General features: G+C 31.4%; 2 protein-coding genes across 2 annotated transcripts in view; one reads left to right on the plus strand and one right to left on the minus strand.

The window, feature by feature from the left end:
- Positions 1–6,365, plus strand: part of C5H12orf40 (chromosome 5 C12orf40 homolog) — a 33,952-nt gene extending 27,587 nt beyond the window's left edge. Inside the window, exons 5-6 of the mRNA XM_051962436.1 lie at positions 4,610–4,692; positions 5,999–6,365. Of these exons, the coding sequence (XP_051818396.1) occupies positions 4,610–4,692; positions 5,999–6,009 (94 nt within the window). The 3' untranslated portion in view covers positions 6,010–6,365. The remainder of the gene's footprint in view (positions 1–4,609; positions 4,693–5,998) is intronic.
- Positions 6,366–19,262: 12,897 nt separating this feature from the next.
- The window catches only part of SLC2A13 (solute carrier family 2 member 13), a 141,902-nt gene continuing 135,409 nt past the window's right edge, over positions 19,263–25,755 (minus strand). The window contains exon 10 of the mRNA XM_052000189.1: positions 19,263–25,051. Coding sequence (XP_051856149.1) covers positions 24,825–25,051 — 227 coding nt within the window. The 3' untranslated portion in view covers positions 19,263–24,824. The remainder of the gene's footprint in view (positions 25,052–25,755) is intronic.

Below are 25,755 nucleotides of genomic sequence, written 5' to 3' on the forward strand. Positions count from 1 at the left end.
TTTATTTGAGTCTTATTACAAAATGATTAATATAGAAATATTTCACGGAATTGCACAACCTATATTTGATTGCTTCAGGTAGGAAGGAGGAGAAAGAGAGGAGGAGAGATATAATTCAGAACTCAAAACTTCAAATAAAAATGTTTAAAAATAGAAAAAAAAACCTTTTTTGTACGTTAGTTTTGTTTTGGTTTTTTTTGTTTTTGATTAGGAATAATTCTTTTTGCAATCTATCATCCATGTAATTCCCTTCTTCCTTTTGTAGAATGACTGAATTGGTATTAATAACATAGTCACTAACTTGATAGGGCTATGAGCAAAGCGACTTACAAACCATTTATCCTACTGTATAAACAGGAGCTTTCTGATCATGCACATGCACAATAAATGTGTTTTTACAGCTTTTCTCTTGCAAGTTGCTTAGTAATGTGCTTTTAGCTTATTCTTGGCTACTATGTATCTGTCTACTGCCCTGTGAGCTATTTGCAATTTGGTAGCACCAACTAGATAATATTAGTATTAAAATGCTGGGCCTCTGTAGCTACAAAGCATTTGGAACTACTTAAAGAACAGGATTTATCCATTTTGCAGATGGCAAGAAACAAGAATAGTTAACTCAGAAAGTAGATCTGGCAAAAAAAAAAAGTATCTTTTCAGCCTACAGTTGGTCATAGTTTTTGAAATAGAATGATAGTAGAGGTCATCTTAGTACAATCCTTTCATTTTACAGATAAGACCCAGAAGAGTTATGTAATTTGTCCAGTGTAACAATACATCTAATAAGTGACAGATTTCCAGCCAGGATTTCCAAGCATGGCCTCTGATTTGAAAGGTAACCTTCTTACCAGAGTGCCACATTATCTAAAATACTGGCACAATTCTCAGAAGGTGCTTAATAGAGATAAATCTGCTCAGCTCTGTGTTCTGGAACTAGGTACTAAACAAGGAAGCTTTCAGTTGGCACCTATTCCATCACAATAGCCCAATATAGTCTGGACCTTTCTTCTTGGCTCTACAAGATATATTTCCAGCTAGACATTTTTTTCCTAGCATCTCTAGACCTCTTTGTCTTATCTCCTATGTCAAATTGGACTGGAAAACTGATTCATAATTTATTCGTCATGATTCAATCTGTTTTATTCTTTTTTGTAGAGGGCTGAAACTCTTGAATTGATGCACTGAGGTTAGGACAGCCCTAGCACTTGAGGCTAACTACTGATTCGACAATACTCTATGGGCATATGCTTGGAAAATGGCCCTTCCCACTATCCTGTGCTGACTCAATGATTAGTATATACAGATTGGAGTAAGATTAGCCAGGGTCACTTTTGCGGTGGATGAGGAAGAAGGAGGTTGCGGAAGATCCCCTTCACTTTTATCCCTAAAGACCAAGAATAAAGACTAAGGACTTTTGCTTATCCTGACTCCTGCTGATTCTAAGGTATCCTGGGTGCTAGCTCTGTCGACACTTTGTTTTATGGAAGAATATGGAGAAGCTTCTTGTACTCTGCTACTTGGCTTTATCCTCTCCAATTTTTTTCTTTTATATTGTTTTACTTTTTTAAAATTAAAGCTTTTTATTTCAAAGCATTTGCATAGATAATTTTTCAACATTGTCCCTTCTAAAACCTTCTGTTCCAAATTTCCCCCTCCTAACCCCCACTCCTTCCCCTAGATGTCAAGTAATCCAATATATGTTAAAATATGTTAAATTCAATATACATAGTTATACAATTACCTTGCTGCACAAGAAAAATCAGATTAAAAGAGGAAAAAATGAAAAAAATAAAATGCAAGCAAAGAACAACAAAAAGATTGAAAATGTTATGTTGTGATCCAGACTCAGTTCCCACAATCCTCTCTCTGGGTATAATTGGCTCTCTTCATCATAAGATCACCGGAATTGGCCTCATTCATCTCATTGTTGAGAAGAGCCGAGTCCATCAGAATTGATCATCATATAATCTTGTTGGTGCTGTGCACAATAATCTCCTGGCCCTGCTCATTTCACTTTGCATCAGTTCATGTAAGTCTCTCCAAGCCTTTCTGTATTCATCCTGCTGGTCATTTCTTACAGAAAAATAATATTCCATAACATTCATATACCAGAAGTTATTAGCCATTCTCCAATGATGGGCATCCATTCAGTTTCCAGTTTCTTGCCACTACAGAAAGGGCTACCACAAACATTTTTGCACACGTTGGGTCCCTTTCCCTCCTTTAAGATCTCTTTGGGATATAAGCTCAGTAGTAACACTGCTGGATCAAAGGGTATGCACAGTTTGAGAGCCCTTTGGGCATAGTTGATTGGATCATTTTATAACTCCACCAACAACAAATTAGTTTCCCAATTTCCCCACACTTCCATCCCAACATTCATCATTATCTTTTCTTGTCATCTTAGCCAATCTGACAGGTGTGTAGTGATACCTAAGAGTTGTCTTAATTAGCATTTCTCTCATCAGTAGTGATTTAGGGCATCTTTTCATATAGTTAGAAATAGTTTCAACTTTTTCATCTGAAAATTGTCTGTTCATATCTTCTGACCATTTATCAATTGGAGAATAACTTGAATTCTTATAAATTTGAGTCAATTCTCTATATGTTTTAAAAATGAGGCCTTTATCAGAACACTTGAATGTAAATTTTTTCCCCATTTTATTGCTTCCTTTTTTTATCTTGTCTGTACTTGATTTTGTATGTACAAAAACTTTGTAATTTAATATAGTTCAGATTGTCTATTTTGTGTTCAATAATGAACTCCAGTTCTTCTTTGGCCACAAATTCCTTCCTTCTCTACAGATTTGAGAGGTAAATTACTCTTTTCTTCTAATTTACTTATAATATCACTCTTTATGTTTAAATCATGAACCTATTTTGGTCTTGTCTTCGTATATGGTGTTAGGTATAGTGCCAAGTTTCTGCCATACTAATTTCCAATTTTTCCAGCAGTTTTTGTCAAATAGTGTGTTCTTATCCCAAAAGCTGGGGGTTTGGGGTTTGTCATACACTAGATTACTATAGTCATTGATTATTTTGTCCTGTGAACCTAATTTATTCTACTGATCAACTACTCTATTTCTTAACCAGTACCAAATGATTTTGATGACCACTGCTTGATAATACAGTTTTGGGTCTGAGACAGGCCACCTTCATTTGCATTTTTTTTCATTAATTCACTTGAGATTCTTCATTTTTGTTCTTCCTATGAACTTTGTTATTATTTTTTCTAGATCTGTAAAATAATTTCTTATGAGTTTGATTGGTATGGTACTGAATGAGTAGATTAATTTAGAAGTATTATCATTTTTGTTATATTATTTCAGCCTACTCATGAATACTTGATATTTTTTCCAACTGATTAGATCTGTCTTTATTTGTGTGGAAAGTGTTTTGTATTTGGGCTCATGTAGTTCCTGACTTTATCTTGGCAGGTCGACTCCCAAATATTTTATATTATCTACAGTTACTTTAAATGGATTTTTTTTTTTTTTTTTGTATCTCTTGCTGCTGGACTTTGTTGGTAATATATAAAAATGCTTATGATTTTTCTGTGGATTTATTTTGTATCCTGCAACTTTGCTAAAGTTATGAATTGTTTCTAGTAGTTTTTTAGTTGATTCTCTACATCATCTGCAAAGAGTGATAATTTGGATTCCTCCTTACCTACTCTTAACCCTTTAATCTGTTTTTATTCTCTCATTGCCAAAGCTAACATTTCTAATACTATATTGAATACTAATGGTGATAGTGGGCAACCTTGTTTCACCCATGATCTTATTGGGAATAGTTCTAGTTTGTCCCCATTACATATGTGCTTGCTGATGGTTTTAAATAGATGCTACTGATCATTTTAAAGAAAACTCCATTTATTCATACACTCCCTAGTGTTTTTAATAGGAATGGATGTTGGATTTTGTCAAATGCTTTTTTGTATCTCTTGAGATTATCATATGATTTTTGTTATTTTGGTTAGTGATATAGTCAATTATGCTAATAGTTTTCCTAATATTATCCTCCCTAATTTAAAAAAAATATTGATTACAGCATTAATAACTGATTGCTAATTTCTTTTTTTGTGGGGGAAAAGCCTTTAGAGACTAAATACAACAATTAAACATGAAAAACCAGGGAGTTTATAAGGGAAGCGTGGTGTCCAGGAAGAAAAAATAATAAGGTTTCCCTCAGTTTTTAGGTTGCTTAACTATTGGTTTATCTGTTTTTGTGCTGAGCTCAGTTTTCCATATTTTAGCAGAATAATGACTCCTAGCTTCTTCTATGGCATAGGGGGAAAAAGTGAGATGTCTGAGCAGAAACATTACAGATACAGGAAAAAATTACACCCAGATCTTCGTGACAATCCTAGTTTATGATCAAACCTTGGAATCTGTGAGGGAATACTATTGAGTTAGTGTTCTTTGAGTGGACATTTTTCATAATAAGAACTTTTTATTTTCAAAATACTTGCAAAGATAGTTTTCAGGATTCACCCTTGTAAAACCTTGTGTTCCAAATTTTTCTCCCTCCTCCCCACCTCCTTTTCCCCTTAAACAGCAAGTAATCCAAAATAAGTTAAACATGTGTAATGTTTCTAACCATATTTTCACAGTTATCATGCTGCACAAGAAAAATCAGATCCAAAAGAAAAAAATGAGAAAGAAAAAAAAATCAAGCAAAGAACAACAGAAAAAGGTGAAAATACTATGTTGTGATCCACATTCAGTCCTTGCAGCCCTCTTTATGTTTGCAGATGGTTCTCTCCATCACAAGTCTCTTAGAATTGGCCTGAATCACCTCATTGTTGAAGAGAACCAAGTGTGTGGACATTTTTCTAGAATTAATTGATGGAGTTTTTACTTTGTACAAGAAGATTATATCATCTTATCTTTGGAATAAACTGAAATTACTTTATATCTGAAGCTTAATTTCTTAGTTGTAGATGTAGTAGTAGGGGAGATTTATAGAAAGGGGCTATTTCAGTCTTGATGGTCACATGATCCCATTTCATTCTGTTTTATTTTTATTTTATATATCTTGTCCGTCTTTGCCAAATTCTGTAGAATTGGAAATAACTTTCTCTGAAAATTTGGAAGAAGAATCTTTTACCTTTTGTTTTTTGATTTATTTCATATCATCAACAAAAAAAATATTTCTTTAGTATTTGTTCTTCCTGGAACACTCCTTTATTGAACCTAAGCAATAATTTGGGTTTTAATTTATATATCAAGTGTTCCTATAACAAAAGAAATGTTTTTTATTGTAGATGGTACACATATTTAGGGGTAAGAGATACCCTAACAGCAATGAAATCGTGAAAAAATTCCCAGTCCCAATCTGCAAGAGAGGTTTTTGGCACCAAAAAAAAAAAAAAAAAAAAAGTTTATTTTCACACTGAGAAGTTACCCAGCAGGCCAGTTCCAAATAAGATTTAGCAAAGATTTGGGTACAAATCTTGTCTTTTATTAGCCTTCTATGATTTGGGGTTAGGGAGCTATTAGGGACTAATTTTCAAATCAATAAAAGATAGTGATTGTTTCCCAGACCAAAGTGATTCACAAATTAATTGGAGGTGGATGATTCCCTTAGGAACTAGTAGGAGAGTGGGGATCATTTTTAGGAATTTCCCCAGGTCAAGTGGCCTATCCTCCACAAAGATCAGGGGACACAGTTCTATCACATCAAACATATAGATGTTATGACTACTTATCTTTTAAATATGATTTTGTAATGAATTTCAATTTCTGTAGAAGCCCTTATATTTCTAATTATGCTTTATTGCTTTTCAGAAAATAGTTTTTCTTCATAAATTTAAAGTTAACTTCTTGAGTTAAAACTTTAAAGATTGAAATGAAAGTAGCATTATGATATCATTTAACTCTTATTGACTTATGACAGCAAACATTTAAATATGGCAAATATAACATTTGTAAAATTTTTTATACAAAATATAAAATGTTGAGAATATAGCCTAATTATTTAACTTTTTTTTCCCCTTTAGATTCTGGGTGAAGAAGATGTGATTTGGAAGCAAGATCAACATTTATAATAAATACCAGTCAATATGACCCAATAACTTTCTTTAATAAAATAAATATAACTTTTGAATGGGAGGAGAAAAAAATTATAGATCATAGATCTTAATGTACAGACTGGCCCAATCTCAATTTATAGATATGGAAACTAAGGCCTGGGAAAATACCCTGGGTCATACAAGGTATAAACATTAAAGGTAGGAATTAAAACAGAACCTCTGATTTTAGAACTAATATTCCTTCCACTGTATTAATACTACTTATCCCTTAGTGCAAATCCAAGTGTTTCTATTGAGATTAATATTAAAAAATAAAAATGGACATTACTTTGGAGCTGGTTTTTCACTGAGATTATATTGTTGATTTTTCCTCCTTGTATCTATATTCAAACCCATGAGACAGACTAGAATTCAGATTTTATTTTTTGACAAATCAATATTGACTGGGATGAGTTTTAAGCAAATAGTTGAACAAGCTTAAACCTAGATACATTTATATGTCATTTAAAGCCCTTCAGAACCTGACTCCAAAAGTACTTTTAAGTTTTTTTTAAAGTACATTTATACATATATATATATGTGTGTGTGTGTGTAAATGTATACCTGCTTGCTTAAGTTCTACCAATCTAGTCTTCTTACTATTCCTCACATGCAATAGCTTGTAACCCATCTCTGTGTTGTCCCATCTATTCTTTTCTTCCATCAGACTTTATTTACATTTGTTTTATTTTATTTGTATTTATTGTACTCAGTTTTAAGTATTACAGTTTAAAACAGTCATTGAAAAGCTAGAGAATATTCACAACAGGGCAGCCAGATTAGTGGATAAGTTGTTAGTCCTTGTCATGTTAAAATCAGTTGAGTTAGTTTGGTATGAGCATCTTGGAGAAAAGACTTAATGGGAACATGCTGGTTTTGTTCAAATTTTTAAAAGATTATCATGTGCAAGAGAAATTAGACGTGTTTGGTTCTAGAGAATATAATTAGGAGAAATTGGTAGGAAATGCAGAGACAACTTTAGATTTGAAAAAGGAAAATTTTCCTTCTTATTAAAGATGTTTAAGTGTGAACTGGACTGCCTTGAGTTGGTTTGAATTCCCCCTCCTTGCAGATCTCAAGCAGACTAGACTTCTGTTTCTTGGGTATATTTTATTGTTAAATCCTTTTGTGTGTAGGTTGAACTAGATAGCTGCTGAGTGAGTTACAGCTCTAAAATAATATGGTTCAATGAATGCAAGACTTCAGATGTTTTAAATAGTTTCCTACATAGATTTGATAGTATAGCATTGTTCTTAAAGAAAACTTTTTTTTTCTATAACTTTGAGAGAACTCCTATTGAGTAAATAGCCTCTACTAATCACATCAGCAACTGTTGTCTAGCTAATAGACAAAGCTTCCTTCAGAACTGGGACAATTTGGATTAAGGTTCTGACGCTACACATATATAAGCTTTGTGACTGGTCATGTCATTTAATTTTCAGTTTTATAAAACTTAGTTGCTCTTTGATAAATTCAAATATTTTCTTAATCGTTTAGTTTGAAACTATTGTGAAATTGTCCATTCTTTTTTTCCCTTAGCAAGTAATAAATATGTGTTCTTATTTTCCTTGGAACTATGTATCTTTTTTGGGGGGAACTATCTGATAAACAGACAAAAACTGAAAATGTTGAAGTTCAAACAGGAGATTTGAGAAACAGAAAAAGGTATGAATTATAAGGAACAATCCAAAGATAAATTGTTTACATTGAAATATGGGAAATGATACATGTGTACCCTCTGAAATCTATCATTAGAAGTCATGGAGTCATATAAGAAGTTTGAATATACAGAAGGGAGTGGTTTTGTTATGTGTTAATGATCATAAGAGAAAGATGGAAAGAGAGGAGGAAAGTAATGCACTGTTAGAGAGGAAGGAAAGAAAAGGTGAGGGAAATTATCTCACATAATTAAAGGGCATATTTAGATATTTATACATAAGAGGGAATTGGGAGGACAGGCTAACCCATAGGTATTTAATCTGAACTAGTCAGAAGAGGATAAGAATGCACACATATTGTTGAGTAGAGTAATATATTTTATCAGGGAGATAAGGGAAAGAAGAAAGGGGTGGTATTAGAGGGTAAAATAAGGGAAGCATTATTTCTAAGCAAAACAAGTTCTAATTAAGAATCTTTAAAATATATTTATAGCTCTTTTTAGGTAATAAAGAATGGGAATCTGAGAGTGTTTATCATATGGTAAATCATATAAATGTCATGCAGTAATTGTGCTGTAAGAAATTATGGAAGGATTCTGGGAAGATGATGGCAACAAATTTCAAACTCTCCAGATTTCCCAACACAAACAGAACAAATGTGCACCTTTGAGTGAACTCAATAGGTTAAAAATAAAGACAACTTTGAGCAGAATAGGAATCCTGGCTCATCTGGCAAAAGATCCAAGCCTTTTCATCAGATAGACCAAAAGGAAGTAACCATCATTGACCAGTGGTCACCAGTTCCTGTGGGTCACATCACTTCCTGTCACTGACCAGGCCCTTTAGGACAGTCTAGGCCTAGGGATCATGTGACTTCCTGCAACCTGGGCCCATGACCTGATCTTACAGCTTTGCAGACCTCTGGGAATAAGGATTACTATGTGCAGTATGTCACTGTAAAAAGTTTGACCTGAAAAATATATTGAGGAGATATTTAAGAATTATTGGATACCTGAAAATCATGATAAGAAAATAGCTGAGAAATCAGGTTTTAAGAAATCTGCTTTGATATCCTAGAAGCAGAAGGCAAAATAGAAATAGAAAGAATCCAGAGATTACCTCTTTTTTTTTTTTTTTTAATTGTAGTTTTTTATTGACAGAACATATACATGGGTAATTTTTCAACATGGTCCCTTGCACTCACTTCTGTTCCAATTTTTCCCTTCCCTCCCTCCACCCCTTCCCCTAGACAGCAGGCAGTTTCACACATGTTAAACATGTTAAAGTATATCTTAGATACAATATATGTGTACAGATCTGTACAGTTCTCTTGTTGCATAAGAAAAAATCTGATTCAAAAGGTAAAAATAACCTGGGAAGAAAACAAAATTGCAAGTAGTCCACATTCATTTCCGTGTTCTTGCTCTAGGCGTAGCTGCTTCTGTCCATTGATCACTTGGAACTGAATTGGATCTTCTCTTTGTCAAAGAAATCTACTTCTATCAGAATACATTCTCATACAATATCATTGTTGAAGTGTATAATGATCTCCTGGTTCTTCTCATTTCACTTAGCATCAGTTCATGTAAGTCTCTCCAAGCCTCTCTGTATTCACCCTGATGGTCATTTCTTATAGGAACAATAATATTCCATAATATTCAAAAACCACAATTTACCCAACCATTCTCCAATTGATGAGCATCCATTCAATTTCCAGTTTCTGGCCACTACAAAGAGAGCTGCCCCAAACATTTTGGCACATACAGGTCCCTTTCCCTTCTTTAGTATCTCTTTGGGATATAAGCCCAGTAGTAACACTGCTGGATCAAAGGGTATGCACAGTATGATAACTTTTTGAGCATAGTTCCAAATTGTTCTCCAGAATGGTTGGATTCATTCACAACTCCACCAATAATACATCAGTGTCCCAGTTTTCTCACATCAGAGATTACCTCTTGAAAGAGATCCCTCAATGAAAACCGACAGGAATAATATAGCCAAATTCCAGAGCTTCTAGGTCAAGGAGAAAATATTGCAAACATCCAGAAAGAAACAATTCAAATATCATGGATCCCCAATTAGTAAAATAAAAAAATAGCAGTTTCTACATTACAGGATAAGAGGGCTTGGAATACGATATTCCATAGGGCAAAGAGCTACAATTATAACCAACTATCTTCTGCCTAGTGGAACTGAGTATTATTAATTCTTTAGGGAGAAAAAATAGAAATAGTGGATTTTCAGTTATTCCTGGTGAAAAGACCATTTACATTTCTATATGGGAAGATGATATTTGTTAAGTCTTAAGACATCTATCACTATAGGGCATTTAAAATTCTAAGAGTTTTATCACTTTTAGAAGAGTTACAAGTAGTATACATGGAGGGCATGGATAGGATGATATCCCTTCCCAAAAAAATTAAAAGGATTGCACCAGAAGAAGAGGGAAGGGAGAATAGAATGGGGTAAATTATTTCATATGAAGAGGTACAAAAGACCTCTTACAATGGTCTTTTGCTTCAACTTTACACTTGCTGAAATTGGCTCAAAGAAGGAATAACTCACATTCAATTGGAAATAGACATCTATACTGACAGGAAAGCAGGATAGGAAGGGGATAATTGAAAGGAAGATACTGACTAAAACAAGGGCAGATCTTGGGGAGAAAGTAGAGGCAAAACACTTTTGAAGAAGGACAGGGTTAAAGAAAAGACTAAGAATGATAAAAGGGGAAAAATAGGACAGAGGGAAATACACAGTATCAATCAAATACAGAAGAGCAGAAATAGTAAATGAATTTATTTCATATCATCATACAATAAAAATACATTCAATAAAGGGCCATGGAAAAAATAGATTAAAAATGAATTAGAAACTAAATCATCTAATCCCAAAGAATGAGTGAGTCAAAGAAAAAAAATCATAAAAACAAATTCATTAAAGACAATGACAATAATGAAACAACATACCTAAATTTATGAGAAGCAGCCAAATTTCTCAGGAGGAAAATTATATTTCTAAATGCTTCCATCAATTAAATAGAAAAGTAGTAGGTCAATATATTGGGCATGCAACTAATAAAAAGCTAGAAAAAGAACAAGTCCAAAACTCCAATTAAAGACCAAATTAGAAATTCTGAAAATCAAAGGAGAGATTTTAAAAATTGAAAAGAAAAAAAAAAAAACTATTGAACTAATAAATAAAACTAGGTGCTGGTTTCATTAAAAAATTAGATAAAGGGGACAGTTAGGTGGCATAGTGGATACAGCACTAGCCCAGAAATCAGGAGAACTTTTTCAAATCTGGTTCTCAGACACTTAACACTTCTTAGCTTTGTGACCCTAGGCAAGTCACTTAACCCTAATTGCCTCAGTAAAACAATAATAATAAAAAAAAATTGCTTTATTCGATTTTAAAAAATAAAGAAGAAAATTAAATGACCACTATCAGAATTGAAAAGGATGACAAAAAGCATGTAGTCATCAGATGACAATGAATACCTGTCCTGGAAAGGAAACAAGCTGCTATCATTTTCACTTTTTTAACTGTAATTTTGGTGTCCTTCAGCATATCTGATATAAGTAATTTGAAACATGTCCTTAAAAAGTCTTTGAAATTTATCAAATTAAAACAAAGCAAGAATTAATTCAAATAAATTAAATGAAGGGGAAATTAGTTACTGTAGTAGTATATGAGTTTTATTAACAATAGATTACATCTGGTAGCTTCCTTTTTAAATCTAGTTCTTTGTTAAGTTCTTAGAATGATTTTTATACCTTTGTATTTTGTTGTTCTAAGGTAAAGTTCCAAATGCTCTGCCTTAATTATGGTTCTAATTGTTAAATGTTATTGTCAGCACCTTTCCCTCAAAATGGAATCAATCACTACTTAGTTGTTCAGCTGTTATTCAGTCCTGTCTGTCTCTTCATGACCCCATTTGAGGTTTTCTTAGCACAGATTCAGGAATGATTTACTTTTTTTCCCCCTCCAGCTTATGTTGCATAATAAATTTAGTTTCTGCTTCAAATTTTTATTCTCTGTATGTCTTTGTTTTTTAAGTGCGCACACGTGTGTGTGTGTGTGTGTGTGTGTGTGTGTGTATTTAAAGCAATGTGTTATGGAGTTTCATTTTCTTATCCTATCACTTTCTTTCATTTTGTTGTTCAGTTTGTTCAAATTTAAATATGAATTTATCTGATATTTTTATCCACTTTCCTGTCTAGTATTGCTTTCCTCTGACTTTCTTGCTTGTTTGTTGTGTGTATTCCATTCCTCTTTTATTACAGTATTTTATCCTGTCACTTATATTTGTTTAATCTACTTTACAGTTACTCTGTTCTCACAGATTTTGTTTTCCTCCTCAACCCACTACTTCTTCCATTTTCAACCCTTTTTACAATTTTCAGGAATTACTTAACCTTATAAAAAATTTTTTTAATTAATAATTTTTAAAATTTTCAAAATACATACAGAGATAATTTTCAGCATTCACCTTTGTAAAACTTTGGTTTTTTTTTTCTCACTCTCTTCCCCCCCACATCCTTCCACTAAATAGTAAGTAATCCAATATAAGTTAAATATGTGCAATTCTTCTAAACATGTTTCCACACTTATCAGACTGCACAAGAAAAATTCAGATCCAAAGGAAAAAAAAGAGAAAGAAAAAAAAGCAAGCAAACAGTAACAAAAACAACGAAAATAACTACGTTGTGATCCATATTCAGTTTTCCTAACCCTCCAGATGCAGGTAGTTCTATCTCAATTCTATTGGAATTGGACGGAATCACCTCATTGTTGAAAAGAGCCATAACTTAACCTTTTGATTTTTTTTCCTTTTCATTTTATTCTTATATATAAAATTCTTCTCTTTTTTTTTACTCAACCAAATGCTTAATTCAAAATCCCTCTAATTTTTCTTCCTACTATTTTTTTGGTTTGTTTTCCTTCTTTATCATACTTTTCTAAGAAGGATGTCTTTAGCTCCTAAAGTAACAAGTATTAGTTCTGTATTCTAACAATATTTTTGTCTTTGTAGATTTTGTTCCCTTTATCTATAGAGCCCCATTCATACAAGGTGATGCATCAGGTTTTCAAGGCTTAGCATTCTCCAGTATTTTTTTCTTAAGACTGTTACACTGTTGGACTTTTTGTCTTATCTCATGTAACAGTTATAACTTCTCTATTCTACCTCTAGTGAATAATTCATATTTTTGAGAGTTAGTGGGTACCAGAATCTTTCTTTTTGTTGGTCATGTGACTTGAATTATGTTAATTAACTTATAAAAGTTTTTTTCTCCCTATTATCTCCACAGATACATTTAAATTCACTGAGGAAAGTAATTTGACAGGATTGTTCAAACAGTCTGATAGCTCAGATTCAAGATTGGAACAAGATGATACACTCAAAATCTATCAGGATTTTTCCTAGCCAATATCTAATAAGGGCATTCATTGAGCACAATTTCTTGGTGTTAGAGTTGTTGATGGTCTTTTGGTCCAAATCCTGAGGATTGCTCTACTACTCCTTGTAGCTGAGTGCTGTAGATACTCCCTCCCCCAAAAGTAAAAGATAATACCTATTCATAAGAAGAGCATAGTTTTTAATTGTGGTGGTAGAGGTGGGGATGTGAGGATAGGAGAATAACATGTAAAGAAGACTGAAAAGGTGAGGAGAAAGCAGGTTATGAAGGGCTATGAATGTCAAACAAAGGGTTTTATATATAATTCTGAAGTTAATAGGGAGCCACTGAAGTTTATTCAGTGCCCTGGTCAGACTTATGCTTTAGGAAGATCATTTTGATAGGTGAGTTGAGAATGGACAGGAGTGGGGAGAAGTTTTTGGCAGAAATGTCATCCAACAGGCTATTCCATTAGTCCAGGTATGTAGTAATGCGGGCTTACACCAGGGTGAGAGCAGTGTTCTTAAGACAGAAGGAGGTGTATGCTGTAGATGATACAAAAGTATCCACAGGCCTTGGCACCAAATTTCATATGTGGGTGGGGAATGAGAGTGAAAAGTCAAGAATGATACCTAAGTTTCCAGTCTGGGGAACTAGGAAGATGGTGGTGTCCTTGACAATAATATTGGAAGTGAGGAGGGTTTGAGGGGAAAGTTAAGTTCAATTTGGAAAGTGTTTAAAATAGGACATTGAGGTCAAGGTTACTAATAGGCAATTGCAGATTTGAGACCAGAGTCAGCAGAGGTTTAGAATGTATAAATATATTTGAAGTTCATCATATATTCCTTTTTAAATTTTTTCTTGATTAATCTGGATAAAATATATACATAATGAATTATAAGGTTATTTTGTTTTCAACATTATTTTTCAGTTAGTACAATGTTTAAGTGTTTCTCTATGAAACTGCATTTTTCACTGCATGCACTGTAATTGATATCATACCAAATCATCAGATTTGTGGAGATGTTTGTGCATGCCAAGAGAATGGAAGAAACACAAATATTATGCAGTACATTGGGCTAAGAAAGTGATATGTAGCATGACACTAGAAAAACACACATCAAATATTCAGACAGTAGCATTTTCCTTATTGTTGCCTCAGAGAACAAAATGACACATTTGTAATTTTCTTGAAAATATAGCAATAATCCATGAAAGGGAATAAAATTATCTTTTTTGTATTATTTCAAAAGGCAAAATTTTCTGCCTTATTTTAAACTAAAATATGACACATTCTAACTAAAAGAAATAATAATATTGAATGAGTAGGCAGCATATTCCAGTAGAATAGGAATATAATTATTGGGAATCTAAGATTGATTACTCATACCAAAGAAAATTACTTTCCTCCAAATATTATGGGATAAAAACATTTTTAAAACAATTCAATTTTTTTTCATTTACCCTCATTATAATGATGTAGTGTCTTATTAGAGTGAATATCAGTTATTTACACAAAATTAAAAAGCTTAATTAATGTCACACACAGTGCAATCTCAATATGAATGTAACATCTTAAATTTAATTTAAAGGGATAAATATATTTTGGAGAGGAAAGTATATACCAATAGAGATATCAATAGCTTGTAACAGATTTTAAAGTTACATCTGATTGGATCTGATGGGCTGAGGTCTGTGTACTTCTGAAGTACAGAGAAAATCTGCCCCCGTAGTCTGAGCTCTCCAAGTTCTACACTTGCTTTTGGATCTGAGAAACAGTCTTTCAGGCTCACCCCATTCTGCTCCTGCAATATGAGTCACAAGACTGTTGTTTGCTGTGCACTTAATCTGTGCTCCTCAGCATGGAAAGCAACCTCTCAGTACAAGTCCCTTTCTTAGTCCACTCTGGATCTGTAACAATATCTGTAATATTGGAAGTGAGGAGGGTTTGAGGGGAAAGTTAAGTTCAATTTGGAAAGTGTTTAAAATAGGACATTGAGGTCAAGGTTACTAATAGGCAATTGCAGATTTGAGACCAGAGTCAGCAGAAGTTTAGAATATATAAATATATTTGAAGTTCATATATACTATATATACAACTATATAGTGAGAGACAGAACAGCTAGTTGGCTCTACTCTGTAGCATATTGTAACTGCAAGTTATTCAAAAGCACTGTTTATGCATCATGCACAGGTTTAAGACTTTCTGTGCTGAATTTCAGACATTCTCTTCCCTTAGTGCACAGTCTCTTTCTGTTTCAGGGTATTCAGCACTGTGTGCTCCTAATCAGATGTGTTTGTAGATCTCTCTCTGTTCAGCTGACCCAGGCTGTAAAAATTACTATTATTTTTTCTCTCTTAGATTTCTTAAATTGATAAAAAAGGATTTCTTTAAAACCATCAGCAGGCATTTATTTGTAATAAGAATAAGCTTAAAGTCTTCCCAGTAAGAGCAGGTGTGAAATAAGGATGTCCCCTATCATCAATATGATCAATATGATAATCCTAGCAATAGCAATAATAAAAGAAAAGGAAATAGAAAGAATTAGAATAGGAAATGAAGTAATAAAATTTTGCTTTTTTTGCAAATGATATGATGATATACTTGAAAATTCCTAAAGACTCAACTAAAAAATTTATTGAAAAAAATTAATAATTTTAGCAAAGTACCAGGATATAAAGTAAATTTACACATACCATTAATGTTCCTATATATCACAAACACAACCTTGAAAGAAATTGTAAGAGATATCACATTTAAAATAATGCTACTTTGGAACTATGCCCAAAGGACTATCAAACTGTGCATACCATTTGACCCAATAGTGTATCTACTGGACCTATATCCCAAAGAGATCTTAAAGGAGAGAAAGAGATCCACATGTATAAAAATGTTTGTGGCAGCCCCCTTTGTAGTGGCAAGAAACTGGAAACTGAATGGATGCCCATCAGTTGGAGAATGATTAAATAAGTTATAGTATATGAATGCTATGGAATATTATTTTAAGAAATTATTTCAGAGAGGTCTGGAGAGACTTACATGAACTGATGTTAAGTGAAGTGAGTAGAACCAAGAGAACATTGTGCATGGCAACAACAAGACTATGTGATGATCAATTCTGATGGACATAACTCTTCTCAACAATGAGATAATTCAGTCCAGTTCCAATGGTCTTGTGATGAAGAGAGTCATCTGGGGATGAGGGAGAGGACTATGGGAACTGAATGTGAATCACAACATAGTATTTTCACTCTTTTTGTTGTTTGCTTGCATTTTGTTTTCTTTCATATTTTGTTTTGTTTTTGATCTGATTTTTCTTGTGCAGCATGATAATTATGCAAAAATGTATAGAAGAATTGTACCTGCTTAAATAGGATTGCTTGCCATCTAGGGGAGAGAGTAGGGGGAAGGGAGGGAAAAATTTGGAAAACAAGGTTTTGCAAGAATGAATATTGAAAATTACCCATGCATATGCTTTGAAAAAAAAAGCTTTAATAAAAAAATTTTAAAAAGTAAAAAAAATACAAGTTAATTTCAAAAGCTACCTTAATTAAAAAAAAAAAAAAAAACAGGAAACTGAGTGGATGCCCATGAGTTGGAGAATGGCTGAATAAGTTATCATATATTAATGTTTTAGAATATTATTTTTCCATAAGAAATGATTAGCAGGATGATTTCAGAGAAGCCTAGAGAGAGTTATATGAACTGATGCTAAGTGAAGAGAGCAGAACCAGGAGATGGTACATGGCAATAATAATAAATTCTGATGGATGTGGCTCTTTTCAACAATGAGATGATTCAGGCCAGTTCCAGTGGTCTTGTGGAGAAGAAAGCCGTCTGCACCCAGAAAGAGGACTGTGGTGACTGAGTATGGATCACAACATAGTAGTTTCAGTCTTTCAACTACAAAGGAAATATTACAAGAAAATTTGAAAGTTATGGAGCATATTACTTAGCATATTTTTGGTTAGGCAAGCAATTTATAAATACACAAGAGATAGAGAGCAAAATGAGATCTAAAATGATAATTCTGATTACATTAATTTAAAAAGATTTGGAAAAATAAAACAAATGTAGCCATGATCAGAAGGAAAGCATAAAATTTGGGGAAAATTTTATACCTTCTCAGATAAAAATTCCATATCTCAAAAATATGAAGAAATTTGTCAAATCTCTAAGACAAATCATTCCTCAAACGATTAATGGTCAAAGGATATAAACATGCAGTTTTCCAATGAAGAAATCAAAACAATTTATAGTCTTATAAAATGCTCTAAATTAATTATTAATTAGAGAACAAATTAAAATAACATTGAAATATAATTTTACATGTATCTGGTTGAAATGATTGAAAGAAAAGTGACAAATCTTGGAGGGGATTTGGGAAAATTGGGGTACTAATTAATTGCTGATAGAATTGTGTACTGGTTCAATCATTTTGGAGCGTAATTTGAAATTATGTCAAAAGAGTAACTGCCTATACCCTTTGACCCAGCAATACCACTATTAGGTATATTTCAAAATATGATTAGGAAAAAAAGGAAAAAAATCCTGTATGTTCTAAAATATTTATAACTGCTCTCTTTGTGGTGGCAAAGAATAGGAAATTACAAGGATGTTCATCAATTGAGACATGATTGAACAAGTTGTGGTACACTATTAGAATGAAATATTAGTATGCTATAAAAATTATGAATTTGATGACATTAGAAAAATGTGAATAGACTTACATGAAATTATGAAGAGAAAAATGAACACAATCAAGAAAATATTGTATACAGTGACAGTAATATTGTTTTAAGAAGAACTTTGACTGAAAAGTCATTTTGATCTATATAAATACTCAAATCAACTACCAAGGAAGAAGCTATCTGCATCCAGAGAAAGAACTAATAAATAGAAATACATATAAAATTATTTTCCACATATGCATGTGTATATACACACATATATACATAATTGTATCTAATGGTAGTCATATTTAGGGTGAGGTACAGAGAAGAAAGAAAAGACATTTACATGATATCTTTATGATATATTTAAAAGAGTTGCAAATCGTGCAGAATAGATTTCATGTGGAATCTCTTTTTAAAAAATCATACTGTGTTATGGAAATGCTTGTTTTATGCTTAATATTTTAATTTTTCTCCAGTTACATATAAAATAATTTTTTACATTGGTTTTTAAAACTTTAAGTTCCAGATTCTCTCCCTTTCTCCCTACATCCATCTCCCATTAAGAAGGCAGATATGAAATTAAGCACATTACCATAAAAGTCATATTGTAAAAGAAAACACAATTTCCCCTTCCCCCCCAAAAAAACCTTCAAGAACAATAAAATAAAAGAAAAAAAAACAACAAAACCTAGGTATGCTTCAATCTGTATTCAGAAACAATCAGTTCTTTAGGTGTGGTTAGCAGTCTTTCAGTGTAATCTTGGATCATTGTATTGCTAACAATAGCAAAGGCATTCACAGCTCATCCCACAATATTGCTATTTGTACACAATAGTTTCACTTTGCTTGAGTTCATAGAGGACTTTACAGGTTTTTCTGAAAGCCTTCTGCTCATCATTTCCCATAAAACAATAATATTCCATAAAATCACATTCCACAGTTTATTCAGTCATTCCCCAATTGAGGGACATTCCCTCAGTTACCAATTCCTTGCTCCCAGAAGAGAGCTGCTATAAATATTTTTGTACATATAATCCTTTTTTTTTGTTTTTAATCTCTTTAGAGATTCATGCCTGGTAGTGGTATTTTTAAGTCATAGGATATGCATGATTTCATATCTCTTTGGCCATAGTTCATATCTTTTGATCTTTTATCAACTGAGGAATAGCTCTTAAGATAAATTTTTTAAATGTGTTATGTATGTATGTATTTCCCCTCCTTCAGAGTCAGCTGTAAAACATTTACTAATATCTCTCTGTATATAAATGTATATGTATATATAAATATACATACAAAAGTTTTATAAAACTTTTAATTTTCTATAAAAATAGAGAACCAGATTTGCTTTTCTTAAAAGTTATTGTTCTGATAGTGCATGTAAATTTTTTATTTTGATTTTGAACATTCTCCAACTTCTAAGATTCACAAGACCTGGAAAGAATGCAAGGAGTGGCAAAATTTTTAATGAACAATTTAAACTTTTATTTCTTTTATTCATAATTCTGGCACTGACACTTTAAAAAAAGATTTAAATTTTATGTAAAGATTTAATTTCAACAAAATATCATGAGACAATTAAATTTACATCACTTAGATTCTTTGAAATATACAATTAAATATAATATACGCTGTAATGAATTTAAAAGAAATGGAAACTATATATTACTATTAAAAGATATTCGGAATATTAAGTCTGGCAGTACATTTCAGATTAGTTTTCTATAATATGGTAAGTGTTCAATGATAGAGCATGCACTTGGGTATTAAAATATTTCTTGAAATATCTTAAGAATAACACAAAAACTATTTTTGATTGTTAATGAATATTATAGACTTTGAATATAAATCTGAATAATTGTTACATCTAAAAGATATTATAACAACAAGAGAAATTGTCAAAAAAAAAAAGTCCTAGGAAAACTGTTTGGGCATTTATATTACCAATATATCTTCTATTTTCATTTTAAGTATCAACTTTCTTTAGTCTTTCCCATAAAAAGACATGATGTAAAACTGGTAAATATTTCAAAATAATAAAACCTTGGTTTTCTATTTTAAGAATATTATATGTTATTTGGTATTACACTCTGCATCAGTGAAAGGAATACCCATATGATAAAATACAGATCCATCAAAATATTTAAATAAATCTTGTTAGTTAGTACCTTTCTACTATTCTTATTAATATTGATGTGACAAGTTCAATGTGAATTTAACCATTTAAAACCAGTGTGAACAAGTAAAACATAAAAAAAATAAACAAATTAAAAATTGTACAAGTCAAGTTACTCAAGTTCAAACAGATTATGTATTCAATAAAAAGTAAAAGATTTGTAGCAATTATATTTTTCAACACAAGTTATTGAATAAAATATTCTCATGTAATTTAAATATCATTAATACTTTGATACAAAATACCATAGTGATCATTATTGGCACAGGTGGTGCTCCTTTTCTAAGCAGCAGCATTCACTATAGAATTAATAATAAGTTGTTTAACTTTTTACACATTTTACTATATTTTGGAAGACAGGGACAAAAAAATTCTAACATCAAAGAAGTGCTTATTTTTCTGACATTCAAAAGACCACCACAACTCTAAATTATATCATAAATTAAGATTGACATTAATATACAAAAGGCTATGAAGTTTGATTTTTAAAAGACCAATATTTCTGCACATAAAACAAAGCTTTGTAATTAACCCAGAGAACAATCTGAGTCATTTTTATAGGCAGCAACTACAAATAAGCACATTACATTTTCCATTAAATACTTTGTCTTTATACTACACACTGTTACATCTTTGCTTCTGGTCTATTACACAAAACTTTGCAATAACAACTACAACAATTAAGATTTGGTTATTAGAAATTTATTATAATGGTGCAAATGGTGGGGTTTTTTAAAAAAGTTTTTAGTACTGGTAGATCTTGATATACATTTTGCAAATTGAAAAATCATAAAATGTTGGCTCATGGGAAAATATTTTCTCAATTTTATCCCATAATATTGTGCTCATAATTTTAAATACTCTAAATATTTTCCATAAAATTAATTACAACACTCAGAAACTAATACATAAATTATGAACAAATGTTTCATTATCCCAAATTGTGTATGGAGTATATTTTATAGAATAGCTATTATTTTTCACATTATCTGTGAGTTTCACCATTTTTCTACACTTATGTGCACCTACTTACTTCTTTTTCCTGAATGACAATTTTCCATACATAAGAGATTTTAAATGGTAATAAAAATGAAAAAGACTTAATTTATGATTCTTTGCTTCAATTTGTTTTTCCTTTTTCTTGTTAATTTAAAAAGGCCTGTTATGTCAAATATTCTCATAAAGTTCATTGAGTAATATGATTTTAAACAAATTATATAGCTGAGTCAGGAACAAATTGAAATATCAATATATTATAATCTAATAATTCTATCAAAATACATCCAACATTATCTTTCCTAATTAATTTCAAATCAATAAAATTGGAAACAGCAGGGATTTCACCTCTTTTTCAGTTGAAGCACAATGCACCAGAATTAAAAATGCATCTTTAGAAAGAAATCTACATTCTCTTTCAAAAAAATTTAATAAAATGATTTTGTGCTCAGATTTTTTTAATTTAACAAATCAAAATTCTATTATATTATATGAAAAGATTCTACCATCATTATTTTGTGGAATTTTTACATGGAATGCTGTCAAGTATATTGTGTTAGTTATTCACTTATAACTAAAAAAGCATAATATTAAAAATTCTGTAAAATATAAACTTAATTTTCTTCATATTCTACAAATCTTCACTGAATCAAAAAGTAAAACTAATTTTTAAGGCTCACTTTTCAGGTATTTATTACATTTAAAAATTACAAATAATTCTCATATTGTGCCTTAGTCTAGTATCTAAAAATATGTGGAATATCCTCTTTACCTTTATATAAAGTGGGGAAAAAAGGAAGACTTAAATAGAACACCAAAAGGGGGTAGGAGGTGAAAGTACGATGTCAGTAACAAATAAGAAAATAATTAATTTATTGATGTCAACAACTGCATTTAGAGACCTGGTCTAAAAAAAAAAATCACTTTCTTTTAATATAGATGGGAAGTTTCAAAAAAGTGGCAAATAAGTTTGTGTATTCAATGTAAGAACTGAGGATCCAGCAAAGGCAAATGTAAATAATTAAGGCAATGAATACAGACAAACTAGAAAAACTGAAGTGGTTATTAGATATGTCGGGAAATATTAGGAGAAAATATTGGGAAGAATACAGGTTCAATGCTTTGTATATTTTCTATGTAAACTGAATTCACTGAATAACTAGAGATTTTCTTCATCATCTAACACCACAATTGCTCAATTTTCTACTTTACCAATATAGAAGGTAAGAAATATCAAGAGGGCAAAATTGTACATTAAATTACATTTTTTTTCCTGAAGCCCCCTTTCCAAAAAACACCAAATGATAATACGACCATTGAAACAAATATTCATATGAGAATATCACAAGAGTAAGATAATTATTTTTAGTATATAAAATGACAATGATATATTCTTTTTTCCCCCTTCAATTTCAGGACTTTAACCTACATATAAGTTAGCTTAGACAATGGACTTAATAGGCTAGATCCTCATTATAAATAACTATGAAGAGAGCTTGTAAAAACATAAAGGGTAGAAATCTGTCCTACAGCTGTATAGATACCAGTTTTGTGCATAAAATAGCATTATATTATACTGGTCTGCTAACTGTTCCTCTATATGAAATTCTATCTCATCTTTCCTACCTTATACAAATGGTTTCCTACTCCTTTCTTACCTCTTAATCACAGTATTCTTAGCTTCTTTTAAATACACTCAAATCCTACATAAAAATCTTCTCTTGTCCTCCTGGCCTATTCTTTTTGTCTTTTTTTCCCCCTTAGCATTTATATAACATATTTTGTCTAAAAGTAAAGTGCAAACTCCTTCAGAGCAGGAACAATTTTATTTTTGTTTGTATTTCTAGTGCTAGCAATACTTTGCACATAGTAAGCACTGGAGAAATGTTTACTTAATTGAATAGAATTATTTCCAAAAAATATCTTTGTTTATATTTTCCAAAATGCACTAGTGCTTTGTAATCCTAACAAGCTCCCAAAGAGCTGCAAGTGTTTTGGAATTTGAGATGCAATTGCATTCATACATATTATGCTGATTCTGGCATAATCACAGGGATAAATGAATAAATCTAGGGACAAATAAAGATAGCTGTCAATCTTTTATTTCTAGGTGATATTTGTTCATTGTATGATTTAAATATTAGATTATCTCTGTTAATGTTACTATTCAACAGCAAACTAATATTCTGTCTTCAGGTCACTACAAAACCAAAAAAGAAAACTTTTGCCCTGTGGAGCTGTCACAAATTAACAAGGAAAAATACAATTATGAAAGAAATGACAGTGTCTCATCTGGACAAGAAGTTTTCTAGTTTCTTTAACGCACTGAACATTAGCCCCTCCAGTGTTTGTAATATAGATTTCCTTTACTAGGAAATTTACTAGGCTCTAGTAGCTGAGAATGCTTTTTGAGTTAGGTAAATATTATCTAGGCTTTTTAGATTACTAATTTGAGGTTGCACTATTTTAAAAAGACAGCTTCCCAAATTACAAAGGTCAAAATATGGAAATGAAAAACTAATAGTATTTAAAGACATTAAACAAATACATTAAAATAGTGTTAAAATTCATCACCTACATGTCATTAACTATCTTATTCAATAACCATTTTTAGATAGGGAAGGAAAAGTCTAAATGGGGTATAGCAATAAAAATCTGTTTTCTTAATTTAATATTATAAAAGCGTGAAGATTATGCAAACCCAAAACCAACATATCCCTTAAAAGTTAAAAAAAAATGTGGGTAGTGGTAAATGTGGGTTGCCAATATTAGCCTAAGAAATCAGAAACCCAAATAGATAGCAATACATTATCCATATTAATATAATAAATAATAATAAATCAAAATAGAAATAACAATTTTAAGGAAATAAGTATTACTAAAAAACAGACTTGTTTGTATCCCTAACTTTTTGTTATTGTTTCAAGTCATAAATTTAATGAAATTAATGGAGAGAAAGATCTGTTAAGAGTTATTTGCACAATGCTAACAAAAGAAAAATAAAGAGAAAATGAATATCAATAAGCCAGAGATTATTATTAAGCAACATTTTAGGAAAAACAAAAACAAAAAAGTTTTTAATGAAATGGTGACCTGATATTATTTTCTGTTTGCAACTGGGTATCTAAATTATTATTTAATTAGGAAATCCAGTTAAAACTCTTTTATGTTATCCTGGCAAAAAAATGCAATTATCAAATTGTATTAGCTTATTGTGCCAATTGAGGATAGCAAAATTGTCTTTAAAAGATTCTAAATGCAGTCAATCTATTGCATCTTCTCTTAGAACCTGATTTGGCTTGAAAGAGAAACTCCACTAAACCATGATGGTGAGAAGTAGGTCTGTCTATACAGAAGGGACTTTTAGAATTCTGACATAACTTTAAATAATCTTTGTTAATGACCTTTAATAGGTAAATTATGGTTGATCAAACTGATATCAGATATAGTATTCTAGGAGAGTAACACCCTATATAAAGCAGCCAAAATCTTTTCAGTTAGATGGAAATCATATTTCAATGTTTTAGATTGCTTTTTATTTTTGCTATATTGTCACAAATATAATGCTAGTCAGGAAATAAGGATGTCAGGAGACTAAATGTTAACCATGGACAACCAAATTTTGGCCAAGAATTGGTAGATTTCAATATCTGTGAATCCATTTTCTGCTCTTCAGTAAAATTTATTGCACATAATAATTACAATTATTTTAAAATTATGAAGGTATTTAAAACTAGACTGTAAAAATGAGAACCAGGCCAGGAATAGGACAATAAAATCCATCAAAAGCTATTTTTCTTCCCCCAGAAGTTTTTTTTTTTAATCTGTTTAGATAGATCAGCAGCTGAAATTTATTCCACATCAGAAGCATCATTGTCAGAAAGATGATAATTGCTTCCCTTCACTCGAATATATTCTATGTATCTCCCTTCATCAGAATCTAAAGTACCACATGTACATAATTTGTTTTCAAACAGTGATTCAATTTCCTCCAGTTTTCTCCCTTTCGTCTCAGGAAGACAACCATAGATGAAAATGAGTCCCAAACCAGCAAATCCAGCATAGAGAAAGAAGGCTCCTGCAATTGAAAATAGTATAAATAGTATTGATGTAAACTTTTTTATTTTAACAAATGGCCAGGTTTTTAATGGCCTTTTCTGATTGATAAAGGATAGCATTATTATTATTATTATTATTATTATTATTATTAGTCAGCACCTAACAAGAACAAGGTTCTTTTAAATATAATAGTCAATAAATAATGGTTAAATAAATGAGGGATTGACAGCAAGAGGTAGAAGAAGGCAAGGACAGAGTGATGTGATATATATAGAAAAAGTAGGCACAGAGAAAAAAAGAGAACTGACTAACAAAGGTTTCAACTACTTCTAATCTCCAAGCAATTTGATTTATTATTAATTTGCTGTTGCTATAGAAACTTACCTAAAGTCTAGGATTCTTGTTATGGAATCAATAATATAGCTGGTTTAACTTTTGGTTGTCCTAGTGCTGAGTGACTAAACTAAAAGTCTCTTTATTTCATTCATGAAGCTATGTTATGAAAGCAACCATAAACTAAGGCTAACTAATAATATTTTATAGAAGTGGACCATCTTCTCTTAATATGTAGACCTTGACTGTGTATATAACTCAAAGCCCATCCAGAATGATAAAAACAAAGAAAAAATTCAGAATGTTAAACTGTGACACAATATGATTATATTGTTTGGGGTTACTTTTAATGCTTAGTTTATTTTTAATGCTACCTTTAGTACTGTATTT

Source organism: Antechinus flavipes, chromosome 5, assembly GCF_016432865.1.
Source record: "Antechinus flavipes isolate AdamAnt ecotype Samford, QLD, Australia chromosome 5, AdamAnt_v2, whole genome shotgun sequence".
Lineage (NCBI taxonomy): Eukaryota > Metazoa > Chordata > Mammalia > Dasyuromorphia > Dasyuridae > Antechinus > Antechinus flavipes.